The sequence below is a fragment of the Rhincodon typus genome, chromosome 5 (genome assembly GCF_021869965.1).
Source record: "Rhincodon typus isolate 14 chromosome 5, sRhiTyp1.1, whole genome shotgun sequence".
NCBI lineage: Eukaryota > Metazoa > Chordata > Chondrichthyes > Orectolobiformes > Rhincodontidae > Rhincodon > Rhincodon typus.
Genome location: NC_063336.1, coordinates 16,214,037 through 16,241,870, shown reverse-complemented (window position 1 = coordinate 16,241,870; position 27,834 = coordinate 16,214,037). Strand labels below are relative to the sequence as shown.

General features: G+C 39.3%; 1 protein-coding gene across 1 annotated transcript in view; it reads right to left on the bottom strand.

Annotated features, from left to right (window-relative positions):
- The window catches only part of mertka (c-mer proto-oncogene tyrosine kinase a), a 40,974-nt gene extending 16,476 nt beyond the window's left edge, over window positions 1–24,498 (bottom strand). The window contains exons 1-7 of the mRNA XM_048596679.1: window positions 24,457–24,498; window positions 20,644–20,803; window positions 18,568–18,733; window positions 8,629–8,717; window positions 6,372–6,467; window positions 4,247–4,327; window positions 2,491–2,583 (exon numbers count right to left, since the gene is read on the bottom strand). Coding sequence (XP_048452636.1) covers window positions 2,491–2,583; window positions 4,247–4,327; window positions 6,372–6,467; window positions 8,629–8,717; window positions 18,568–18,733; window positions 20,644–20,803; window positions 24,457–24,498 — 727 coding nt within the window. The remainder of the gene's footprint in view (window positions 1–2,490; window positions 2,584–4,246; window positions 4,328–6,371; window positions 6,468–8,628; window positions 8,718–18,567; window positions 18,734–20,643; window positions 20,804–24,456) is intronic.
- Window positions 24,499–27,834: the final 3,336 nt, after the last annotated feature.

Below are 27,834 nucleotides of genomic sequence, written 5' to 3'. Positions count from 1 at the left end.
AGTGCCATAGTGATAATATTACCAAACTAGTCATCTGGTAATCCGAGCCTCAAATGATTTGGGGCATGGGTTCAAATCTCACCTTGGCGGATAGTGAAATCTGAATTCAACAAAAATTTGGAATTAAAAATGCTAGCCTAATCGTGAGCATGTAACCAGTATCAATTGTAGTAAAAACCTTAGGGAAGTAAATCTGCTGTTCTAATCTAATCTGTGACTCCAGACCCACAGCAATGTAGCTTGGCAAGACACAGTTCCAGGGCAAAAAAGAGAAGTTGCTGCAAAAGCTCAGCAGGTCTGGCAGCATCTGTGAACAGAAATCAGAGTTAACATTTCAGGTCCGGTGACCCTTCCTCTGAACCTTTTCCAGCAACTTTTGTTTTTACTTCTAATTTACTACATCCACAGCTCTTTTGGTTTTTACTTAGTTCCAGGGCATTTGGCAATGAACAATAAATGTCACATATCAGAAGGAAATTAGGAAAGAACTATAAACATTCATGTGTTTACCAAAACAAAGTGCTAGACAGCTGGAAAATTTCAACCAATAAGTACTTCTTTCCAATCTAGGCTAATAAAAAAGAATTGTATACCCTCCCTGGCAGTAGGTATGATGGCGGGGTGTCATTTAATCAGCATTTAATCACATTGTGGCCTAGTGGTATTATTGATGGACTTCTAATCCAGACACCCGGATAACATTCTGGGGACCCGGGTTCGAATCCCGCCACGGCAGATGTTGGAATTTGAATTCAATAAAATATCTGGAATTAAGAATCTAATGATGACCATGAATCCATTGCCAATTGTCAGAAAAACCCACCTGGTTCATTAGTGTCCTTTAGGGAAGGAAACTGCCATCCTTACCTGATCTGGCCTATATGTGACTCCAGACCCACAGCAATGTGGTTGACTCTTAACTGTCCTCTGGGCAATTAGGGATGGGCAATAAATGCTGCCTAAGCCAGTGATGCCCTCATCCCATAATGAATAAAGGAGCAAAGGCAAGGAGACACTTCTGCTTCTAGACTAATTACATCTACATTGACAAAGCCAACAGAAGGCACTTACTGCCTAGTTGAGAGCCTGGAATTGTGAAGGGGAGCCTACTCTGAGCCACTCGACTGCCCTTGCTGACAATCACTCCTCCCTTGTGGCTCCCTCCCGTAACCTGCCAATCACCATCGGCTTGGGATTTTGCGATGACTCACTGTCTCAGGTGTGTCTTTAAAAAAAAAATGCTTGGGATGCGGATGTTGCTGGTTGGGCCAGTTTATTTCCCATCCCTAATTACCCTTGAAATCAGTGGCTTGCTGAGCCATTCAAAGAGGACAGTTATGAGAGAACCGCACTGCTGTGGGTCTGAAGTCATACATAGTCCAGAGCAAGTAATGACGGAAAGGATATTAATGAACCAGAAGGGTCGACATTATTCTAGCTTTTAATTTTAGCTTTTATTGAATTCAAATGTTGCCATCTGCCTTGGGGGTCCACTTTTCTAGAACATTAGCCTGGGAGTTCTGGGTTACAACTCCAGTGACCTTACCACTATGCCAATCCTTCTCCTCTTCATTCTGAAGGATGATCCTGACAGACATACATAATGCGGCTCAGCTGCTTCCTTCCTACATTTTGAGACCAAAAGCTTTGTCATCAATTAAAACCAAGAATCGTGCATTGAAAAAAATCAGTGCCAAAATAATGAGGTTATGCTGCAATCTCAGTGATAGGGGACTTCTCACGTCAGCAAGAGATGAGTGATCAATGAGAGTCTCAAAGTCCCCCTTTGAATAGGTTTCTAAATAAACCTTCTCAGTCACATTTCAGATTGAAGTATTGTTCATATATTCTAATAAATTTCATCAATACTTGCTCCTCAACTGCAAGTTTCCTGACTGAAATCAAGCTTACTACAGTTAGATAAAGAGTGTGCTGCCTACTCAGATTCTGCTGCATTTTTAAAGTATATTTTTAAAGCAACATTGATTTTAACCATATTAATATTCAGCATTAAAAAGGGCAAACTCAGTGTTGGGCAACTCTCCATTTGGAAAATCCAAGTCAAGCTCTGATAATTGGCCTTAGCTTCTATATCACCCTAACACGCGACCGGCCATTCATGGGAAGACCTCTGAACTAGCCTTCAGCAAAATGCCCCAAAGGTGGCTGTTGCCAGCAAAAAGGAGTGTTAATTAAGGGCTGCCTGATTTTGTTCTTGCCCTTAAATCAGGGAAAAAGCATTTTGTCTTTGGACTGCATTATGATGCTGTCACAGTTGAACAGTCTGCTGAATTTCAATAGTAAAGCTCACACATGACCACTAACATTGCCCAGTTGGGAATGGAGCCACTGACAAACCAGGATCATACCTCAATCCAAGTTTACAAATGCTGTACGTAATGCAATAAGTTTGCTCATGATTTACAACCATGTACATTTTTTGTGACAATAACACAATATGGACACGAATAAAAGAAAGACAGACCCTACCTAACAATTTAATGACATTTGGATGATCAAAATCTTTCATGCAAGCTGCTTCACTCAGGAACTCTTCAATCTCCCTTTGTGAGAAGTTGTCCACTAGAATAAAAACAGGATGATTTTATTTCCACAATCAAGTATCGTTTCTCTTTCAGAAGAGTTAGAATGATACTGTAAAAACAACAAAATACTTGGATTGAGTTCAATGTATAGAACAACAAATTACATGCAGCTGAGTTCAGTCAATTGTTCTGGAAACTTGGAATTAAACTTTGAATTATTTACAATTGCAATGTGAGCCATTCTTCGGGATGGTACTATGATAATACTGTATTGTCAGAGGTGCCACTCTTTGAAATGAGACAGTCAACTCTTTGTTAAATTATCCTGAATTGCAGTGCTCTCAGTATCTGAGCCAACACTCCACTTCAAGAACTGTGCAAAAAGTTGGTCATTCAGCACGTTCTGTAGCAACTCAATTGCACAAAATTACTGGTCTTCCACAGAGCAGTAGCAATTGAAGTTCAAAAGAGTTTCTTATGATTTTATGAGATTGATTCTTTGAAGAGGGAACTGTCCTGTAGGGAGAGATTGAACAGACTAGGCCTGTATAAAATATTCATAACTCTTAAGGGGGCTAAAGAACTTTTACCTTTGCTCAGGCATCAAGAAGTAGGCACCATTCTTTAAGAATTTTAGAATGAGAGGAGCACAAAATCTCTTTAAATCCTATCGTTTGGCTTCTGATCATATTCAACGTTGATCGCAGCAACAAGACCTTTGCAAATTTATTTTCTGATTACCACTAAGTTGGATGGGATATCCGAATTTGTTCTCTACACAGCATTCAACAGCATAAAAAATGTAATCCTTCTCATGGCCTCTCCTGCACACTCTAATTTTGTCAAACTGCCTTTGCATGCTGCACTCCCAGCTATCCCAATGCAGCTTCTCTTTCCACCTTGTACTCAGATTTTGTTTTTCAGTCCAGGTCCTCCACTCTTTTATTACTGATTCAATCCCTCTCTCTAGTCACTTAGATTGTGCAAAACTCTGGCATTTTTGGTTTGGCTGATAGTTATGTTTCAAATACCATATGCTTCACAGATACAACATCAGTAGCACTTGTCCCTACTATGCTCTTCATCACACGTAAACTCTTTATCATTCCTTTCCTGCCTGTAAGGTACTTTTCTTGTCCTCCTCCAACAAATCTTCGCTACCAATAACCAGTCCCACGCCAAACACTGCTCACTCAACAACCCCTTCCTTGCTGAACGACACTAGCTTCCTGAAAGAATTCAAAAAATTAGAAATCTACAATTATTTTGAAATCCTCTGCCATCCTGTTCTAATTTAGTGTTGTGACTCTCAAACTCATCTAAATTCTGTTCATTCCTCTGAATCTAATCTTTGACCATCACAAATCTTCTTCAGCAGTGAGGTTTTCCACACCTTCATGATGGCTCTGTTGTGGGATAACATGTACAGCTCAACTGCTACAATGGAGAAAGCCCCCAGTTAGCTTGGCCTCCATAAACTTCAATATTTTTCCTCTTTATCACCGTCGAAAGGCTTCTGAAATTCATGTTCTCAAACTGTTAACTATACCGACATTGCTCTGTGTCCATTCTTTTATATTTATATTTATTTTATATAATTTGTTTGGAACACTGTTGATGTTACAGCAAGAGAAACAGTATATATAAATGTAGGTTCATTCTTTATTTTGGATTAGATATGGCATCAGTGGTATCCTCACATTTCATGGTTTTAACAGCTACTTTCTGACTGGTACCATCAGCCTGTTGAACGTGTCCTTCCATTACAGAGCCAAATTCTCCTGTAAGAAAAAGGAAATTAAAGATCAGTTAGCTGTTGGGTTCCCACATCCAGAATTTAAAACAACTCTATGAAAGATTCTTGAGCTGGAGATACTGCCTTCAGATTGGCTTGCAGCAGGTCACACTGGTGTGCACCAAATCCCACATACTACAGGCACAACACATCACCTGTCATGCCAGTTTTCATGTTTCATTCAACTAATTAGATTTCAACTTTAGAAAGATTATATTAAGTAACTTAATTGGTTAGGCTATAAATTTGATGCAATACTTCTAATCCACAGTACCAACAAGGTCAGAGGGTAGAAATCCTGCAGTGAGTAAGTCACTTTCTGACTGACCAAAGCCTGTCTGTCATCTATAAGCCACAAGTCAGGTGTGTGATAGAAAATTCCCCATTTGCCTGGATGAAAGCTACTCCAACAAATCTTGAAAATACTTGAACTATCCAGGCAAAGCAGGTCACCACAACATTCACTTCCTCTATCACCGATACTCAACGGCATCTGCAAGGTACACTGCAGAAACCACCATCACTATCATCTATAATGACAAGGGCAGCAAATATAAAGGAACACCACCACCTGCAAGTTTCCTTCGAAGTCACTTGCCATCTTGACTTGAAAATATATCACCATTCTTTCAGTATCACTGGGTCAAAATCCTGGAACTTCTTCCCTAACAGCATTGTCAACATATCTACACCAAATGGACTTCAGCCTTTCAAGAAGGCAGCCCTCAAGATATTTTCCAATCAATCTGTTCAGAGAAATATGACACACCTCTGGAGCAGATAGGACTTGAACGCAGGCCCCCTGGCTCAGAGGTAGGGGCACTGTGTACCACAAGAGCTCTCCCAAGAAGGCAGGCCTCACATGCAACTAGAGATGGGCAATATAACTCTTCTGTTCATTAATGCCCTTTAGGGTTGGACTAACCTGATTTCCAGACTCTCAGAAATTTGATTGACTCTTAACTGCCCTCTGAAATGGGCTTGCAAATCAGTTAGTTCCACGGCATTTGGAGTCGGCAATAAATGCTGGCCCAGACAGCCATATCCACATCCCATGAATTTAAAAAAAACTAATTCTTGGTACAGAAGAGCGCTGTGGTTCTGCATTTTGATGGACTTACACGTCACAGATGGTACAGTTTATATGTGTCTTAGCCTACCCTGGCATGATTTCAAAGTTAGGAGATTTCTGTGCACGTCCAGAACAGTCAAACTAATTCAACTCTATTACCATACTTCCACACATATAATTCATCATGATTACTGATGAGCTGAATGGTCTCCTTCTGCATGATTCTTGGAAATGAGATAAAATTCATCAATGATCTATAAACTTACAAAATTCATCCTAGCAACACTTTTCCAATTAATTACACTATTAGTGATTAGGTTTCTACAGATCTTAAAACAGCAAATAAATGGATTTGGTTTTTAACTAGAAGGGAATAGGAAGCTAATACTGAGTTTTCTAATTTTAGCTAATCTTCCAACAGGTTGTGAGAGCTGCCAGAGGAAGTGGTGGAGGCTGGTACAATTACAACATTTAAAAGGCACCTGGATGGGTATATGAATCAGGAAATTTCAGAAGGGTATGGGCCAAATGCTGGCAAATGGGACGAAGTCAGATTGGGATGTCTGGTCGGCATGCACGAGTTGGACCAAAGGGTCTGTTTCTGTGCTGTGTGACTCTATGACTCTATAAGTTGTTTAAAACTTATTTCCATCCTATCAGCTTAATTATTTGAAGTATAATGGGATAAAAATATTACAATAAAACCATGGGTGTACAAGAATAGAAATTCTGGTTGATACAATATTACAACAATTACACAGAGCAGATTAATGCAGGTGTATATGTTATGAAGCTGACAATTTCTGGCATAAAGCAGAATAATGGTGCTAGGAAGATAGAAGTCAAATATCCAAGATAATGTGTGGAACTCTGGATGGCAGAGTCAGCTCACAGCATAGAATTCTGCCCTCAACCGTATGGGAGGCCTGGGTTTGCAAACATTAATTCAAGTCCTTACCTTCTCCCAGAACTTTACCCAGAGTCAATAGCTTCCTGTCAATCATTACATCCTGGAGCTTCTCTTTCAATTCTGCACGGATTCCCAAATTATCTACTGTGAGGAGAAATCATGGAAAATTAAAATCAATTAATTGAATCACAGTATTTCACAACACTGAAAGAGTTCTATGCTAGTGATGTGTTTTATGAGGCACCTAGTTGAACCGTGCTCTCCTATTCTGTTTAATAGCATCAAAATCACACACCATAATCCATTTCAGAAATTCTGACAGTGCCATTTTCATACTGTACTGCCTTGCTTTCCGATTTAAAAGTGAAACTGTTGCAAGGAAATCACTGCACTACCAGCTGAAGCAATGTGTAAATGCAGAGACCAGGAATTCACCACTTCAGAGTCTGCTGTGTACTGTGTTAGTCCACCTTCAACTTTCAGGGCATGAATACAGGGACACTACAATTGGATTAGGTAGAAATTGTGTGAAAGTGGAAAGCACATTTCCTCTTGTGGGAGAATCTAGAACGAGGGAATCACTGTTTCAAAATAAAGGGTCACCCATTTAAGGCAGAGATAAAAGAGAATTATTTTCTCACAGTGGGTCATCAGTCTTTGGAACTCTTATTCAAAAGGCAAAGAAAGCAGAGGACTTGATTTCTTTTAAAGGCAGAGATAGATTGATTCTCAATTGTGCAGGAATCAGGATCAGTGTTAAGCAGGTTGGCTGAGAGAGGGCTCCTTCATAAAGAGGAGTGGACCAACATGAGGAGGACAGCAACTGTGGGAGATAAAAACTGAGGGAGAGAGAGCCTTCACCTTGTTTCTGCCTTTAAAAAGCTGAAATGTGACACCACAGGAAAAATGGCAGGTGATTTGTAGGTATTTGAGAGACATGGTTACAGAAAATGGGGACAAGCATTTGAAACAGAGGTGTTGAGGAATTTCTTCTCCCAGATGATAGTAATTGTCTGGAATTCTTTGCCCCAGAGAGTAGTGGAACCTAGATGACTGTAAGTATTTAGAGACGAGGTGGACAGACTTTTGAAATATCAGGGGATTGATGGCACAAGAGAGAAGGTGGGGCCTGGGCCAGCTCAGCTAGGAACTTGTTGAATGGTGTGGCAGGGGTGAAGGGGCGAATAGCCTACACCTGCTCCTATTTCTTATGTTCTTATGATTAACAAGGGTTACATGGCAATCTGGAGAGGGTGAGAATGTGGATTAATCAGATTACTACAATTTTATTAAATGACAGAGCAAGCTCAAGGGGCCGTGTGGTCCACTACTGCTCCTGATTCATACGTTCCTAACTTGGCTGGATGATTAGAGAAGGTGAGAAAGAAAATCCACTAGACAGTGCTATAATAGTCATGCGATTATAAAGTCCATGCGATAGTGGGGAAGAAGCCAACAGCAGCAACTGGAACACCAACACACAGTCTAATATTCACTTCCACGGCTCACACTTTTGAAACAGAGACACCAAACCCTAAAGACTGGAATGTTGCTGCCTTACCATCAGAAATTTGGGAGCAAGGGGGGAAAATTAGTAAATAAATCAAGATAACTTACATTTTGATGAGTTACAAAATCCAAGCTACCTTTTGTTGACAGTTTTAAGCCAGTATATTGTTTAAATACACACTGAACTACATGTTCAAAGCTGCTGACTATGGATGGTCTATTCCTAATGTCAAATTGAAGCCGCTAATTTTAATCTAATATTATTGATAGAAAACCATGGGGATGGGACCAAATGCCATTTGTTGACTGCAATGTAAAAGTGAATGGAGTGTTTGATCCTGTCAACCTCCTGGGAGATGAATTAGATTATTAGAGAAGCATAGAAACCCTATGATGATAAATTATCCCTAAATTGTAAATGACCCCTTACATTGTTAAAAAAGCACACTACAGTGAGGGGTCTGGAAACAAGCCAATCAATGTTATCATCTCTTACAGGCATCTTTCTACTGTTAACTGCAGCCTGTTTTCTGCCCGAAACACTTGACTGTTGCAGAATTTTGGCACTATCTCCAAGATCAAATCTGAATGTTTTACATGTTTGCACTATGTTTTCACTTGTGCTATTGTTACATAGTTTTTAACCTGCTTATTTTGAATGTGTTAATTCCTATGTAAAGATTGTGACCAGATGACAGAATATGTGTTTGTGCATGCATGCAAAATCTTCACAGACAATCATGTCTATTATTACACCATTTTCACTTCAGACAAGAAGTGTAAAGATGAATCTTACGTGTAACCTCAACTGCTCTCCGTAAATAGGTTTTCCTTGCTCTGTAGTGGACAGTTGGTTCAGAGAGTTCTCCATCACTGAATGCATTCCTATATTTAACAAAAAATAAGGTGATATAGTTAATGAGCAAAACATTAAGGTTATTTGGTTAATTTAGCTCTAATCTTTACACATTTATGAAAAAAGTTATAAAATTGAAAATATTTCTGAAAAGAAAATGAGCTATTTTCAGCCAATTCCCAAGTTTCCTAGTTACACCAATTGTTAGATTGTGGAAGCTTGTCCAAACCTCAAACTGCCAGGAGAAATGGCACAATTTCCCATCTTTCTTGGGTGGGAACAGCCTGAGTTATATTCAGTACTCCCACTTAAGGGCATGACTGAGATTGGGAAACTCAGGTGAAGTTTGGGTAACTGAAAGCATCACCCCACATTCCATTATTCTACGGTACTATTCCATTGTTGTTCCAAGACGATAAGGTATTCTTGAATTGGTGCAGTAATGTCAGTTTGATGTCAGCAAGTTAGACGGTTGGCAGCCCAGTTCACATCCAAATTTTATTTTCTTCAACTCTCACCAGAGAACAACAGTAAAAGCAACAAAAATTTCAAAAGTATTACTACTCCAGCTAGCTCAATCTTTTCTGGCTGTAAACAAGAGGCACTCCTGACAGTATCAGCTGCTTCTGGCAATGATACACCTCTTTTATCTCAGCATCACTTACAGAGGAAGTAAAGGCAGTACAAATCATGAGGTTTCAGTCTAGGAAGCCACATAAAGTTAGGTCTCAAAAGGTCTTCATGCTGATGCCAGATCCCTCAAAGAGCTGCCCAATTAATTCCACACCATGATCATGTAACTTTCTCCACTTCAAACAATAAAATTCTATTTGGAAAGTTATAAAAAATTATTTTCAGAGAGTAGAATTTTCCACCTTTGGTAAAGGTTCTGCCACGCAACAAGCAGTGTTGGAGGTTATTCCAAATCCTATAGAAGACTACTCACTGCTCATAGTTGCTTGGTGCTCTAAAGCATGTACAGAAGTCCCTGGATTCTGTTCTCTGTTAAATCAATACATTCAAATGCAGTTGAACCAACATTCAAAATATACAGGGACGGTGGGGGCATTGGGCTCCAGAATAATCAAATTGCCTGCAAAGCTTCACTGATGGAGCCAACCAATTAGGGAAATGTCAACCCCCATTCCACTACAATTAGAATGGAAGGAAATGGCAAAGAGTTAATCCTCCAATCATACTCTGGTTGTCTCCCATGCTTGCTGCAGATTGACTTATTAGTGAGGAAAATGGATGCCAGCATTGAGGGAGTCGTTTGGGGAGACTGGAAGATAGAGGATCTGGCGAATCTGGAGGATGGGGAATGGCTCAAAGTCTGGAAGCTGGACAGGTGAATATAGCAAAGCTGAAAGGAGGTTGGGAGAAACAGGGAGGCTGCAAGGGCAGGGAAGGGAGAGAGACTGCAAAGATGGATCACTTTCAAACCTGTTGACAAAAGGAACACTCAGCTAACTAGGGGCTTGGAAAACTTGAAATCACCAAGCTAATGAGCTACTTGCAATTGCATATGCAAAGAAAATCAGTTCCAAGGAACCTGAAACATTAACTCTGATTTCTCTACACAGATATTGCCAAACCTGCTGTGTTTTCCCAACAATTTCTGTTTTTGTTGCAAAGAAAACATATTAGCTGTGACTTCCCCACTGTATGTGGTGACAGTTTTCGTGTAGAAGTATGTATTGATTTTATACTATTATCTAGGAAATTAATGCTTTCCTGTGTGTTATGGTTTTAAAATTAAAGGGACTGATAGTTATTGAGGATACTGAATTATTATAATTCTGTGAGAGTCCAAATATCCAATACGGCACTACAAGTCCGGAAATTGTTGTCACTACCTGATAAAGGAGCTAGTGAAAATGAAAAAGGTGTTCCTGAAAACCAAAAAGTAGACCCTGAAAGTCAAAAAGTAGCTTTGAAGAGGAGTCCATGTTGGGGGAGAAATGTTGTGCCCTGATGTGAACCAAATCATTATTTTCAGAATAATCAAGTCTAACTGAGGACAAGTTAGAGGGTTGATTTTAAAAGGGAAATTTTGCTTTAATGTCCCATTCTGAAAGTTCGTCAGTAATAGTTATTGACTGTAAATAGGCAGAAAAATACAGCCTAATGCCAAACTACACTGGCCCTTTTGATACCGGTTTCCTGAAAACATTTATTGTATCTCACACAATTGAAAACATTTGTATTCAGAATCCCATGTTATCAGAAATCTGTACTGTGAATAATTGTTAAACCTAACAAAAGGACCAAGTACATGATAACTAAAATAGCTGAGAAACTCATTGTGGAATCCTGATTTATAGGAACCCTAAATAGGTGGATTCACAAGAGTGTTCACTGATCTTTTGCCAAATTATCAGCAGAAGGAAGAGACTTCAAGCACATTGTCAGTACAAGTATTTATCTCAAAAGAGCAGAAAATGGAGTGGAAGGCTAGTTAACCTAACACAGCTCATCAATCTGATAAATGCATCAACTCTGATACCCCAAACTATTAATCCATCATTTTATTAAATAATTAGAGTCCAAAGAAGGGTTTCCTGAAATCTACCATTTCTTTTAAGAATCAACCTATTCAAATGCATTATGAACCACCTCTGGAGAATGTGGGACCTGCACCTGGGTTACCTGGCCTAGAAATGGGGACACTATCATTGTGCTACAATATTTCTCTTTTGTTTTTTTTTATATTCAGAAGTACTCTGACACACAACTGACTCTTTTTCCCACCACTAAATTAATTGTGATACTTTTCATCTATTATCAACAAGCACTAAATCACCCGTGTTTCCAATTGATTAGTTCACATGCCAAACGTGTTAAGGGCAATGGAGACCATCAAAGGCGAGGAACAGGTTGGGAGTGGGGGCTAAATCAAACTGCAATTAGAACAGGTGTGAATCTTCAATTATCCTGTTTCGATGTGTTATGACACACTTCTGGAACAGAGGAGCCTTGAACCCTGGCTTCCTGGCTTATAGTTAAGGATGTTACCATTGCACCACAATAGCCCCATGACATCTTGTTTAAGCTTGCTCTTTAACAACTTGTACCCGTACTCATTTGTCCTAGTCTCATGATTTACATTATGTAGTACTCTGAATATATATCTGTATATCTTACATACACAAAAGCACTTCAGTTCACCCTTGGGGAGAGAAAGTACTGGGTACATTTTACAAATTAGCTATTAAAATGAATAGTGTGAGAAATGGTTTATCTCATAGCTTCAAGGGATGAAATATAGCAATGGGCCAAGGCACAGGTTAAAAAGTAGAAGTACTTGTTCAAAATAACCTACCATGAAATTTTTTTTTGTTGCTAGATTTGTCAAACGTTTCAATAGGTTCTTCAACTGTGGAGAACCGGGGAAATGCAACATAATCACGATACACACCCTGGAAATTAACTTACAATGGTACCTGACTTGTTTTGAGCTGCTCATTGGCTAAAGCTGCTGGCCTTAAATCCTGTCCAGTCACAAAGGAATAAAGTGCAAAGCCCTGGCTCAGTCTCAGCTCAAACAACTTTGTCAATGTTTCCGCACCATCTGCTGGGAATAAAAACGACACCACGAAAGCAAACAGCAGCCTGGCTCAAAGTCAGCCCCGAGGTGGTGGCTGGGTAAAAGGGCAAAACTCACTCAAAACCATTGCTGAAGCCCGTCAAAAAAGTGATCAGCATGACATGGTACCTGAGAGAACAACATTTCAATCGATATGCTGTCCCAACTGCTGTAATAGTGCCTAGAAAATTCTCAAGGTGATGAAAGCCCTGGTTTCTCAACGATGCTGAGTAATAGCAAATTGCTCAGGCCACCGTTAAATATATTCACTCATTTGACCTCCATGGTTTAATGGACCTGTCAAAACGCCAACGTTTTAAATCGCGTTTCTCAGAATTCCGCTTGGCTGATGTCTGCATTGTGTCATTCTTGTTCTCATCACGGCATGAACAAACTGGAAAGAATCTTGAGCTGCCAGATTTTTGCACTAACATTTTCGGCTGGTCTAGTTTTGTGGGGTCAGTAGCTTTGACCGAGATACAGTTTGACACAACTCTGGGCTTTGAAGTTGGTTGAAAAAACTTATCCATATCTCCCAAACTGGAAGTGCGAGCAAAGTGGAAAGAAAATAATCAAGCATAAAGTTTAAAACTTGATTTTCTAGAACAACAAATGCCAGATAGGTCTATTAGATTCAGTTGGATGGTAATTGCAGAGTTCAAGTTAAAGAAATTGACGTATTTAAGGTTTAATTGTATTATAAACAGAAAGGATTCATAAAGCATCTTCAAGGAGGTAAGAGATGTAGAAGACTGGAAAAGTTCAGTGAAGGAATTTTAGAAATTTTGGACATAGGGTTGCTAAAGGGATGGCCACCAGTGAAGGGCAAATTAAAACCAGGGATTTTCAAGAAGCCTGAATTAAAGAAGTGACAATAGAGGGTTGGAGAAGATTATGGATTGTGGTATAATCTTTGTAGAAACTAACAACTGTTACAAAGGATATCTGAATTTCCAGTGATTGACTGGACTGAATGCACAACAAAATTACAAGTTTAAAAACATTTACTGCAATAAAATTAAAGCAACACTGACTAAACTCTATTTCAGGAGACAACCTACATTTTAAAGTATAGAAAAATGGCCCCATTTAACTTTTAAAATGACCCAAAATTCCCCTCCGGGAGTCTATATTACTCGGCCCAGGAACCAGTCCAAAGCCATTCCCTGCTCCTGATGACTTATTTGCTTTTTCCATTCCCAGCCGGATATCTTCGAATTGCAGAACTGACTTTCATGATGAGGGTTATGCGAGAGATTCTTCCCTCTCATAAAAGCTCGGCTAATCTTCCAGCCTTGTTTAAAATTTCACAACCTTCAATCTTAGCATTTGTTCCCACCACCATTAGGCTGCTTCCATCTCTCTGTTCTTTGGGATAAAGGTTAGCAGACTTAAAACAGATAAGGAGAAATTACTTCTCTCAAAGGGTCGTGAATCTGTGGCATTCAATACCCTAGAGTACAGTGGATGCTGGGGTATTGAGTAAATTTAAGGAGGAGGTAGACTTATTAGGTTAAAGGGTCATAAAGAATGGGCAAGAAATGGAGTTAAGCCGAGATGAGATCAGTCTTGATCATACTGAAGTGGCAGAACAGGCTCGAAGAGCTGAAATGCCTATTCTTACTCTTAGTTCTTACGCTCGTATGTTCTCTATCTCTCAACCTATTATAGACTGACCTCTCTAAGTGGTTAAGGGATAACTTAAGAAACCTGTAAACTGATATTACAACAGGTTGCTTCACCTCTCAAATCCCATTCCAAGAAAGTGGAGTTCAGGTTTAAATATCAGCTGTGATCTCACTGAATGGCACAGCAGATTTGATGGGGTGAGTTACATATTTCTGCTCTTATGTCTTATGTCTCTTCACACTTCTTTTTAGAAATGAGGATGTAAGGATTTAAAATAATGGTTTGGCATGGTGAAAAGAACTTTAGGGTTATCTTTGCATTTCAGGATGACACTTAAATAGTGAACAGGAATAGTAATGGGATCAGCACCTATTGTGCTTTTAGTGGTGCTGGAAGATTTGGTAATGAGCAACTAAAGCAGTAATTTGCAATGTCCATTCAAGCCTGCATCCCTTAAGCGTGAGGAACACATTGGTGAGAATGGTCAGGGTGAGAAGTAATGGTTTCACAAGAGACTAGGGTATTGACAGTGAGGTGAAAGTATGCTTGAGCAGATCTGTGGTTGTAGAAATGCCATGCTGAATGGAGAGCCAAAAGCTGAAGAGTTTGAAGACACAGTTGTAAGTGAACTAGGAACGAGAGGTCCATGGGAAGATGGAATTTGGATGTAAAAAGACATCAGGAAATGATCAGGTATGGCCTCATATATGATTAATAACAGGAATAGTGAGGCCATGTGAGATAATAAAGTCAAGATAGTAAATGTGAATATGGGGGTTCATATTGAGGGAATGATAAACTGAGGTCAAGAAGGCAGTGAACTGAGAGAAGAGAGAGCACGATGAATCGAGGTGGAAATTGAAAGCATCAGCGAAATGCAAAATGACTCATTACAGAAATCGAGGGAGGAAGACAATAAAGAGACCTTGGTAAGAAAACGTCCATGGCATTTAGTGGGTGGTGGAGAAAGAGAATTTTATATGAGAGGGATGGAACTATCGAGATGTTCAGAGGCATACAAAGTCTCAAATCAGTAGGACTTGGACAAAATGAATTGATTATAAAAGCCATAGCATTACCAAGTTAATCTGAGCAAGACAACTGGTGTCAAGGTAAAGGGAGGTTTGACTTAAAGGCAAGGTGACATTATCCCTCGGCCTGATTCCCATCAAAGGTATGATGGTGGTGCAATCAAGCACAATAAACTCACAAATGGTATGGGTCTTAGCCACAAGCAATCAGAATTCTCCAAAGAGATGCAGAAGGGAACAATGATAGTTGATCCACATATGGTCTGGAGTAACGGTAGGCCATTTCAGCCCTTGAGCTGCTCCAAAAACTGAACAATGCAGGCTAATGTCTGACTCTTTGAAATTAAATTCTTGACTCTGCATATTTCACACATATTTAGCCAACTTAAGCAAATAAATCGACAATGTTACAAACAAATGAATTGTAACTAATCAGCACTCTAATAAGAGTACACAGAGGCAATTAAAACTTAACAAGAGAAAACATCCAAGAAAGAATGAGTAGTAGTGAATTTTTTAAATTGAAAACTGGATTTGAATACATCTCAAACAGAAGGGAGATGATGGCCTGGTGGTATTATCACATGACTATTCATCCAGAAGCCCATACAATGTTCTGGGGATTTAGGTTCAAATTCTGCCATGGCAGACAGTAGTTTGGGGGGGGAACAACTGGAAGGTGGGGGGAGACAATCTGGAATAAAGAGTCTAGTGATGAGTATGAAATTTTGCCAATTGTTGGGTTAAACCCCATCTGGTTCATTAAGGCTCTCAAGAAGTGAATGAATTGTGGCTGCTTTCTTTCCTTCAAAGTCGACTTCTTACCTACCTCCACCAGATTCTGAGAGCCTTTAATACATTCAGCAGTGGAGGATCCACAACTCTTTTGAGAATGAAACTACTTTCACTGGTAGGGTGTGACAGGAAGGAAGTATACTGGGGCATGACCTTAAAATTACAGATAAAACCTGGGTCACTCAGGGTTGATGTTCAGAAGCACTTTCACACAAGGGTAATGGAAATCTCAAACTCTCTCCTGCATAAAGGAATAGAGGCTCGGGGTTTGTGGGGCTGGTGGTGGTTAAGTAATGCTTCTCTGGTATTTAGGGTTACAAAAACCAAAGTTCTGATATAGATCAGCAATGAATAGTGAAACAGACTCAAGGGACTGAATCACCTATTCCTGTTTCTACATTCCATTATTTATTTTGGCAGCTTATAGTTAACATTTGAGTAAAGGATTATAAACTTGTTGCTGTAATGTCTTATTTTTAACATCTCACTACAAGTCTATCAAGAGAGGCAGGACATTCCCTGGCGTTGTTGGCAGTCCAACGGTTAATCTGTTTCTTTGAAACTGAAGCCAAATTTCCCCGGTCTATTCAGTAGAAATTCCTAAAATATTTGGCAATGGGAAAATTAAAAGGCATAACAGCATGACAAAATAGAAGGAAATCCTGAACATGCCATTCTGCTGAAAGCAGAAGTAAACAAATGGCCAGATTCTACTGTAACATAGCAGTGATCAGCACTTGCTGTAAGTTAGTGTTGCCCCCCAGCACTTTAGCTCCAAAATGGTTTCACCCGCAAAGTGACAGCAAGTATTGATTCAGCAAGGAAACTGGGCACTTAGTATCTGAGTCAGAAGACATTTCCCTAAACTTTCAGATTGAAGAATTAAGATAGAAACACAAGAAGGGCTGACCAACAGTCAGGATAAAATTAAAGGGCAATTCAACATAAAAAAAAACAAACGGGCAACATGAAAGGAATTTAATTGTTTAAAAAATGATATTTTTCAAAGTTCTCAAAACAGTTCAAAGCCCAGAGGAATGAAACCCCACAGCAAAGGATTTGATTGGCAGTAAGTTTTAAAAGGGTACTTAAATTTCTAAAGAGGAGTCTTGGCTTTCTACGGGCCTCTTGTACATATCCACAATCCTGTAAGGGAGAAACATTGTGTGCAAGGCTAAATTCTGACCTCTAATTATAACTTTATTGTCTCAACTTTTCTACAGCTTTTATGATTTAAATTGTACAAAAAATATATCGTTTTGTTTAAAGAAACGTGAGGTGCGGAGCAACACCTTGTTAATTTCTCTTTTGGGACAAATAACAAAAGGGAAAGAAGCCACTTACTGGAACTCTGAGGGAACGTTTCAAGCATTTGTTCAATAGATATAAGTACCACAAAGCTTTGCAGCTCAGGAGTAAACCACTTGGTCCATCATACCTACGTTGGCTCACAGTGTATCTGAAACCAATCCTGCTCTGTCATGTGTTATGAAGAGATGTGATTCAAATGTTACTTATTTTAAAAAAAGACAAAAAGGATCCACATAAATATGTCTTGAGTTTTTTAACAAAGGACACTTTGTTAAGGAAAAGTTATTGGGTATAACAGGAACAGTGTTGTAGCTGCAAGGAGCAGGATAAAATCTTACATTCTGAAGAACTTTCAGAGTGAGGCCTAATTTGAGTGTGGGATTTCTATTTCTACTTTTGAACTTAGTGAAAGAGATTTTAAACCTGACATAACAGGTCCAGCTCATTGTTCCATTTCTCTTTCTTTGCAACTCCTCTTAGCAAATTATGACAGTTGAAACCTACTGAAAGCAATCTTTACCACTTGGGGAAAGAGTCCCTAAAAAGGACTTTCTTAGTAATCTATCCTATCATCTGAAACAAAAGCAAATCAGCTAAGTACAGTTGCTCCAAGAATACCCCAGTACCACAACCCTGTATGTGAAGAGAATAACTTTGGAACTTGAACACCATTTGGGACAATCCATTAACTAACCTCACTCACATGAGTTTAACTATGACATGGTCAAAGTACTCTAAAGTTAGCACTGTGCAAAGTTTTACCAAAGAGTTATCTCTTTGGATGTCTGTGCACATGTTAATTTCTTCGGAGTGTAGATATATACATTTGCATAATCCAAACGATTTGCTAATAATCTTTGTATCTTTGTTTGAGCAAGTTTATTTTTGGAAGTAAGCCAGTTATTTATTGTTGACTAAAGAAACCTTGTCGACTTGTTCTTAATACTGAACGTAGCACGGTCCAAGATCTACGTAATTGGCAAAATCAACCATTTGCTTAAATTTAAAATCTTTCATGACCAATGGAAGAATGGGACCCGAAAATGAAGCAGTGAACCCTTTTAACCTCATTTAAAACATAAGCTTTTCCTATAATCTACTTCCAGGTCAGTAATTTATCTACATTCCCATGATTACCATCATGATTATCAACTGTATTGATAATTACGAACTTTGAAAGAAGTTCAGATTCTAGTATCTTTTGATGCAAATGAACTTTTCAACAACATTTTCCCACTGTGCCTTACATTTTATAATATTATTATTTTACTCATGAGTCACAGATTCTCACTGGCATTTTAAAATATAAAGAACATTTCAATATAACCAGGAATTTGGTTTATCCTTTGCTTGTGGTCCAAGCTAATGCAGATTTTTTACAGAGGTAACTAAGAAACTACCAACACTGGTACCTCATCTGGGATGTCACTTCCATCTTTATTGGTTCCAAAAATCTGTGTGGTAGTTTTCGTTCACAAGAAATTTTCAGAAATGTAGTCAAGATTTTATATAGTTGCGAATACTGACCCAAACTTTGTCTCGGTCATCCGCTTTTTCATAGCTGCATATATGAATGCAACTGAAATAATTATGCCGCTGACACAAATAATTCCAATTAGCACCATAAGGGAATTCTCAGTATTACTGCCATCAGCAGCTACAGTAGTTGAGGACGGTGAAAGTATTATCTCACCTGTAAGGAAACAAATAGAAGGGCAAATTAATTTCAGATGAATAAACAATTTATATCCAGCTTCTAACTTTTAGCTATGTAGAATTATGAAGCAAGTATTAATCATAACTGTGATGAGAAGGCCACTGTTGTACTCTGTTACAATATGATATGGTGCCTGGGTGCCAACTGCTAGTAAGTTGTTGTTGTGGTAGAGTGCTGCAACCAATTCAATGCCTTTCTAAAAGAGAGTTCAGTAGTGCATGGTGAAGGTGGACCACTGATACATTTCAGCAAATGAAGCTCTTCACTTTAATAAGATGTAGATTATTAAATTTCATTAACTATATGTAGATCACATCACGTAGGCATGCAAACTAGAGATAGAGGAGGCACATGTGCTTCCATCTGGAGACCATGGCAGCGTCCCACTGCTGAATGTCCCATTCAGTGGCTGCGTTATATACCAGAATGGGTGGAGCTCTTCCATATCCATAATATTATAAAACAGGACAATTTTAAACAGGGTTATGTTTTAATTTTTCTTCAACTTCTAGAAGACCACAATGCGAAAATAACCCGCATTTTTCTGTCAGCCCCGATACATAGAAATATCTGTTGAGTACTTCACAACAAAGCAATGACACAACAGTTCATGTAACGGGAAAGATTAATGCAGAGTGAATCAATGTTACTTCTGAATACACAAGATCTGACATGGTTTTTTTGGGTGAAAGTAGAAAGGCAACAAAGCATATGATACCTTCTCGAAAAACATGGAACAGATATGGCTGTAATAAGAGAGGAACAATATTCAAAAGCAAATCCAGCCAGGATGGCATTAAGTTTGGAAATGAGTGGGTCTCACAGGGCAAATGTCAATCTTGTAAAGATCTGGAGTGTAGCTCATTTCCCAGCAGAATTTAACAGACTGCCATATCTATTCTGACGAGAAAAGACTGCAGTTCTCACAGACTTCAATTTTAGATTCACTTGGAGGAATAGTCAATGATCTTGATTTAGGATCACTCCTAAATTTGGGAAAAAAGACCTGAATTTAACAGAGAAGAGAATTAACTACTCATGTTGTCCTAATTGATACAATAGGAAATCAGGACTTCTTCGAACACAGGAAATTCAAAATAGAATCAGTGACTTGCATGTCAGTCAGCAACTCTTGTCGCATTGATATGCTTGATGTCTTTGGGCAGCCAAATATGTGAACAAGATTGCTTGTCACCAGTGCCTCTTAGACCTTCCAAGTTTGGTATTGTAATTCAGCAAAACTGATATGGGGCAACACATCTTATTGTCAGACTGCAAAATCCAACAGACTCACTGCCCCACAACTGGATTTTTATCATTCCTTTTCTCCAAGTTGTGTATGGGACACACAGCCTTCTCCAAGAGGTTGGATGGGCACTTGGGAACCTTACTGCACTGGATGGGAAGAGAGGTGCCTTAGGCAACCATTAGGAGATTCCTGTATGGAGGTAGTCAAGTCCGGCTTATAATTTCTTTAAGACAGTCATACCAAGCATCAAGACTTCACTCGTGGGGGAAATCTGGATGAAGCCACCAGTTATAATTCCAACAGACTGAACTGGTGATTGTGCCACTTTGAAGAAGGAAGTTTTAAAAATTGCAAAGTCAGAACTGCCCTCAGGAGAATGTTGAGTTAATGGCTGGACGAGATAAGCCAAAATTCTGACCTTTGCTAATCCTAACAAAAGTATATCCACGTTAAATTTTGCAGCCACTCTCTTTCATTCAAATAATCCCAACTTTATTATCAGATTTGTGAAAAAATAAAAAAAAATTACTTAGTGTTTTGGTTGTTTACACTGCATGCTTTTCAGTTAAAATTGCTCAACAAATATTCATGTTAATTGACTGCACTGACACATTCCACAACATAAAACAATAAATACCATTGCTCCCAACGAACACGTTTGTTGGATCACTATAAGGTCCAATTCCAGCGCTGGTATATGCTGCCACTTGTATGCTATATGTGACATTTATTGCCACAACATCAATAATACCTCGTTTAGCTGTCTGATTGCAACACAGTTTAAGTGGCTTTCTAACCTGGAACATAAAAAAGACAAATAAAGATGGTTTAACAATTAACGTACATTGCAGGAAATACATTGAGATTCTAAAGATTCTTGAGAACTTATATAAAGTAGGAAAGTGGATTCTGAAAAACGGCAAAAGATAGGACATTGTAGGTAAGTTTGGATAAAGAAGGTCTTTTGATTTCTACCTTCTAAGATAAAACAACTTCTACATATATAGCACTTTAACATAATAAAATATCACAGGTGTTCTACAGGAGTATTATAAAACACAATTAGATGCCAAAGTCTGGATGGTAATACAAGGGCAGATTGTCAAAGCTTGGTCAAAGTAGTAACTATGAATGAGTATCTTAAAGAAGGGAAGTGTGACACAAAATTGGGGAAGTTTAGGGAGGAAATTCAGAAGTGTGGGGCCTAGGCAGATGAATACATGGCCATGAAGGATGGAGCAAATAAAATCAAAAACTATCAAGAGGCCAAACTTGATGAGTACACCTATTTTGGAAGGCTGTAGGGCTGGAGGAGATTGCAGACATAGAGAGGCATGAGGTCATGGAAGAACTTGAAAATTAGATGGAGTATTTTTTTTGTTCATTCACAGGATGAGGGTGTTGCTGGCTTAGGCAGCTTTTATTGCCAATCCCTAATTGCCCAGAGGGCAGTTTCAACCACATTGTTGTGGGTCTGGAGTCACATGTAGGTCAGACTAAGTAAGGATGGCAGTTTCCTTCCCTAAAGGACATTAGTGAACCAGATGGATTTTTCTGACAATCAACAATGGATTCATGGTCATCATTAGACTCTTAATTCCAGATATTTTATTGAATTCAAATTCCACCATCTGCTGTGGTGGGATTCGAACCCGGGTACCCAGAACGTTATCTGGGTCTCTGGATTCACAGTCCAGTGACAATACACTAGGCTATCACTTCCCCAATATTTCACAATCGATGAATTCCTTGATTGGGAGCCAATGGATCAGCAGCATGTGGGAGAAGTGTGTGTAGAACTTGGTGCAAGGAAGGACACTGGCAGTAAATTCGTGGATGAATTCAAGTTTATGAAGCCAGGCCTATCCATTTCCTATTGCAGCTTTAACAATTCACCTAAAGGATGGTATGTCTGACAATGCAGTGCTAAATCAGCAAACTGGATTACACACCAAAGTGCAGTGGGATTCCAAAACCTCCTGATGCAAGGGCTAAAATTCAGGAAAGAGAGCATCCAAAGTACTAACAGAAACAAATAAAATTACAAAGACAAGTTATCTCAAACAATAGATTGAATGAGCACCTGAAACTGTTTTCTTGTAAGTAAAGACAAAGAAAAGCTGAAGTTGAAAAATGGATACTTATTGTATACATTATACAATTGAGAAGTCAAAGCCTTCCTTTTACACAAAAATCTCAACAATATTACTCCAATTCCTTGACATCCTTCTCTCCCTCTTCCACTGACATAGCATCAGAAACAGAACAATTTAATATACATATTTATCTGTCACCACTGCAGACAAGCAGAACATGTCAATCACGAGATGACGGACATTATTTCCTCTACAGAGAAATGTATTTTACTGAGATATGGGTCAAATGCTGGCAAATGGAACTAGATTTATTTAGGATAGCTGGTCGGCATGGACAAGTTGGACTGAAGGGTCTGTTTCTGTGCTGTACAGCTCTACGACTCTTATATATCACAATGATTAAATTGGAGCCAAATAAATTAGAAATGCTGACATTTCAATGATACTTCAATGCAATACTGACGGACCTCTGCACTGTCATGGAGTGGCTTCTGCTGAGATATTAAAGGACGAAATAAGGTTTAAAAGTGATTGGAAAAAATATGCTGAACACTATTAAGAAGAACAACCATGTGCTCTTTTATTCTGTGCACATGGGATTCTGGTTTGGCCAGCATTTATTGCCCATCCTTAGTTGCCCTTGAGAAGGCGGAGAAGGCATTTTGAACCAATGCAGTCCATTTGCTTTAGGTAGATCCACAATGCTGTCAAGAATGGTGTTTCAGGACTTTGAACCAGTGACACTAAAGGAATGGCGATATATTTCCAAATCAGGATGGTGAATGGCTTGGAGGGGAATTGCAGGTACTGGTGTTCCCATGTATCTGCTGCTCTTGTCTTCTAGATGGAAATGATCATGAGTTTGGAAGGTGCAGTTTAAGGAGCTTTAGTGAATTTCTGCAGTGCATCTTGTAGATGTACACACTGCTGCTATTGGTGAAGAGAGTGAATGTTTATGGATGTGGAGCCAATTAGGTGGCTTAACTTTGTCCTGGATGGTGACAAGCATCTTGACTGTTGTTGGAGTTGCACTCTTTCAGGCAAGTGGGAAGTATTCCATCACAATACTGACTTATGGCTTGTAGATGGTGGACCAGGATTAGGAGAGTCAGTAAGTGCAGGATTCTTAGCCTCCTACCTCCTCTTGTAGCTACAGTATTTAAGTAGCTACTTCGATTCAGTGTTTCCGGTCAATGGTAACCTGCAGGTTGTTGATAGCTGGGGGGACTCAGAGATGGTTATGCCATTGAACACCGAGAGACGATGGTTAGATTCCCTTTTGTTGGAGATAGTAATTTTCTGACACTTTTGTGGCATGAATGTTACGTGCCACCCATCAGCCCAAGCCTGGATGTTGTCCAAGTCTTACTGCATATGGACATGGATTGCTTCAGTATCTGGGAAGTCACAAATAGTGCTGAACATTGTGCAACCATCAGCGGACATCACCACTTCTGACCTTATGATGAAGAGAAGGTCATTGATGAAGCAGCCACAGATGGTTAGCCTGAGGAACTCATGGCCCTGGGATGACCAACCTCCAACAATCACAATGATCTTCCTTTGTACCAGGTAAGATCTGATGAGCATAATCCCTCAATCAAGAAATGATACTTTATCTCTCTGCCATTTGTGGGATCTTGCTGTGTATATTAGCTGTGACTTTTGCTACGAATGAGCAACTATACTTCAACACACAGTCCATTGGCACTTCAAGGATCAAAATTTACTCTGTTTCAGAAACAATGCCATGTTCTCAGTAGAGCAATCTACATTTTCAAGTTTATTTTCTTACCTGCTGTAGTTATTTTAAGGTTTGACAATATTATTAGAGCTGGTTGCTGAATAAACAATAAACTTTAAAAATTATGAATAATTGTTTTGAGAAATATTTTGCAAACTGTGAAACAGCAGATAGCTACCATTAAGTTGGATCACCTGCGGACTTGCCAACTGATTATTCAAAAATTTGACTTGACCACACTTTACCAGTTAACAAGTGTTCACACATTAGCAGATGTGGAAATATTTCATGAAAGTATGTATTGTCATTGAAGTTCCAAACTCATTACTGCGATTTCTTGTAAAACCATTCAGAACAGGCCTCAATTCCAAGTTCTAGGCACAATCTACATCAATTGCAGACACATAACCAGATCTTTCTGCGGTGCCTCACTGTGATGTTACGTATAATAATTCTCCATTATTGAACATGCAGCATATGTAAAGGTACAGCTGCTGTGATGAGTGTGGGTTCACTCATCAATATAGCAGCTGCACTTACTCATCACTGATTCAAGTTAGCCAAATTGACTTAACAAACTTCACTTAATTGATAACATTGTGTTGCTTACCGCTGTGATACACAGGACATTAATGACTGTTTTTGCAGGCATAATAGAATGTGGAGTAATTTTAAGATACTTCAAAATGATTACATATTATTCAACTGTTGAATAGTTAATACAAATATTACTTAGCTTCCCTGAAAGTCTGGTTTGCAAAGGTCATACGACAAAACATGTATTTGGTGTCTGAACAATGTTCGTATTAAGGAAATTAAGCAGTTTTTCAAAAAGTCACTTGCTGATGAGTCATCTAACTCAGTTCCACAAACAGCAGCTGACAGGCAGGCAGAATACATCTTGATAGGTGCTTCCTGGAAGCTCAACCTTTCATAACAAGCAACAAATTGCCTTCTGCACAGAGTGACATTTAGTCACAAATTGAAAAGCCTTCACAACATTTCTGCTAGAGATACAAGACTGATTATTAAGCGTACAATATGCCCATTCACAAGGGTTCCATTATGTATGAGTGTTGTCCAGTTTAAAACCTTTGCAAGCTGTCAATTCTGCTTGCTGAAAGTCTGCTGCACATTACTACACAGACACTAAGCCCACGTCTGAAGGATTACTGTTTAAGCGCCAGGGTGAAAGAATTTCTGAAGAGTAAGTTTCCGATCAATGCTGCTTATGCCCTTTTTATTCTGTATACTAGTTACAAAACAATAACGAAGCAAAATCAGTCCATTGTACTAGCTACTCTCTTGTTAAGCAATGTAACATTGATTTAGCTTTCATATCCCTGCCCCCTCTCCTCAGTGGATTTTACATTACATAAATACATAAGTAGTTGCTTTCCATAAGACAGCAAAACACAAACATCAGACATTACAGGAGATTCAAAATAAGTAACAAACACATGAAATTTCACTGGGTAATATCAATCACTACTTTTAGGGCTTGTATCAAATTATTTCCATTATTTTTAAGGAAGGAATTATCCTGATTTGATTTGATTTATTGTTAGTATGTGAAAAGTTCGGTTTTGCATGCAGTACAGGCAGATCATAACATACAAGGACGTGCTAGATCATAGGGTAATTGAACAGAACGAGGCACACAGAGTTATGGCTGCACAGGAGATACACAAAAGCAAGATCAACATTAGATTTGAAGTAGATTTAAAAGAACATTGTTAGTAATTTTTACGGACTTAGAATTGAGGTTTAAAATTGCGGAATGATTGTAAGAAACGTGAGAATAAGATCTGCTGTAGGGAGCTCGCAAAGAGTTGCCGGTGTCAAATCCACTGGTTTCTTCCTGAAATAACAGATGGTTATAAAATTTGTTTGCATAACAAGTGTCTTTCCATTGCCACAAGGACCTTTCGGTTCCACGCTTGGACATCTGTGATATGAATCTTACCGGATACCATTTTCATGCATTACCGGGGTGTGTGCCAAATATATGATGAGTGAGGAGATCATGGTATTCAGTCAGGGCATGACGCTGCAGCCCACTACCATTTTTGACCTCTGCGCTCTCTCTAGCACCCTCGCTTAACCTTACACAGCTGAACATTCATTCAGGATATTACAGTGATCATCAACTACTTTCATGTTAGTTACCAACTGATTTCTACTAACTCTGTTCATGTTAGTTTAAAAGTGTTGAGTTTTCTACAGCCAGTTAAAATTGTTGAAGTTGTGGTATTGACCTGGTAATTGCTTTGGTTCAGGGGTGCTGATCCTACCACTTGCCTCTGGTCACAGATACCATCCCCTCTACCCAGGGCATGACAGGAAAATTGCACAGAGGCAACATGGAGGAGGATCAGCTCCTCACACAGAGATGAGGTGAAAGGACAGAAGGATTCTCAGCAGAAGGTCCTTTCAGAGACTTTAGCAATCAGTACTGTGCATGTCTCAACTCCATTTTACACAAGTGGGTGCTGCATTTGAATTTAAAAAAAGATGTACTGCAAAGGGTTGTATTCCATGAATGTTCGGCTGATCTGTGATCAGGTACAACATGTCATGCAGGTGATTACTGGGTATTAAAGCAGCAGTCATTTGTGTCATCACTATTTGAGCCACCAACATAAACCATCTGGTGGCTGTTAGATTCTGCAGCCATGCTGCTAGCTCTCTATGCCTGTATGACAATAAGCTAGGCTTGCATTGCTTCAGCCTCCATCCAATGGAGATTGAGACTTCAGCTGTCAGACCGTGATTTGGTTTGACAATGTTATAAATGATGCCAAGAAGCCACCAGACATACTCCAGAGATAAAGAGGTCAGCTGATATTCATTGGGGCATATGTTTACATCTGGGCTGGATAGGTCTTGTGCCATTGCAGTAATATACCGACCTCTAGGCTAGAGTCTCATCTGGGATCAAGTCTTACCTGTCCTAGGGTATATGTCATTATATGCTTGAACAGCTTGATTAAAAAGAACTGAAATACTTCTTTTTTTTGCCAGCAGGTGTCATTGGTTGGGAAGGGGAAAGAGCTGGGTGGAGTTTGTATTGAAGAAATTCAAATGAACAATCAAGGAAAACAGACTGACCCCTCCTGCTCAGGTAAATGGATACCAAGCAAGTTAACTGGGTCTGCAAGTCTTCTTGTGGATTGGCTGTCACTTTCATGATGGGAAGGACGGGTTCTGTGCAAGGCTTCTTGGCAAGTCAATACTGCACTCCTCCCTGCTCCTTGATTACGATGAGAGGTTTTGTGGCATGCCTGCCAATGCACAAAGCATTTTCATTGTGCAAGCTCATCAATCGTTTTCTGTGAGCTATTTCATTAAACTCTTCATCAGTGTCCTCCTCTACAGCAGGACCTGCCTGCAACTCGTCCTTAACCCCTACTGTGACTGTAGCTGATTTATATTCATGCCTCTTTGCTATCAAATATGAATAATGCCAGCTTTTGCTGGTGGCTGAGAGTGAGATCAACTGCATGTATTTTGTCAATGTCTGATTCCTCATACATTTGATACCATTGCCTGGCCAAGTGTTAATACTTGGGCATCTGAAAGGAGAAAGGTTCAACAACAGAGTTGAAACGAGGTAACGGTGGGGAGGAAGTAAGGGGTGCAAGCTTGTGAATCAGAAGAGAGATAAGGATGAAGAAGATGTGGCATGCAAGGAGGAGTAGATGGTAATATATAGTCATCCTCAATGGTTTTAGCCCTGCCCCTGGCAACAGACACATCTGTTCCAATGACAACGAGTGTCATCTCCTCAAATGGGCAAGGAGATCCAGTCTCCCATTAGATAGGTGCTGCTGCCTGTGTTAATGTGCCATCTTGCCTGGGAAGACAGAACTGCATGAGTGAATGTGCTGTAATGTTTTTGGACGACGTGTCTGTCATTACTAAATAGGTTAGGAGTCGCACAACACCAGGTTATAAGTCCAATAGGTTTATTTAAGATCACAAGCTT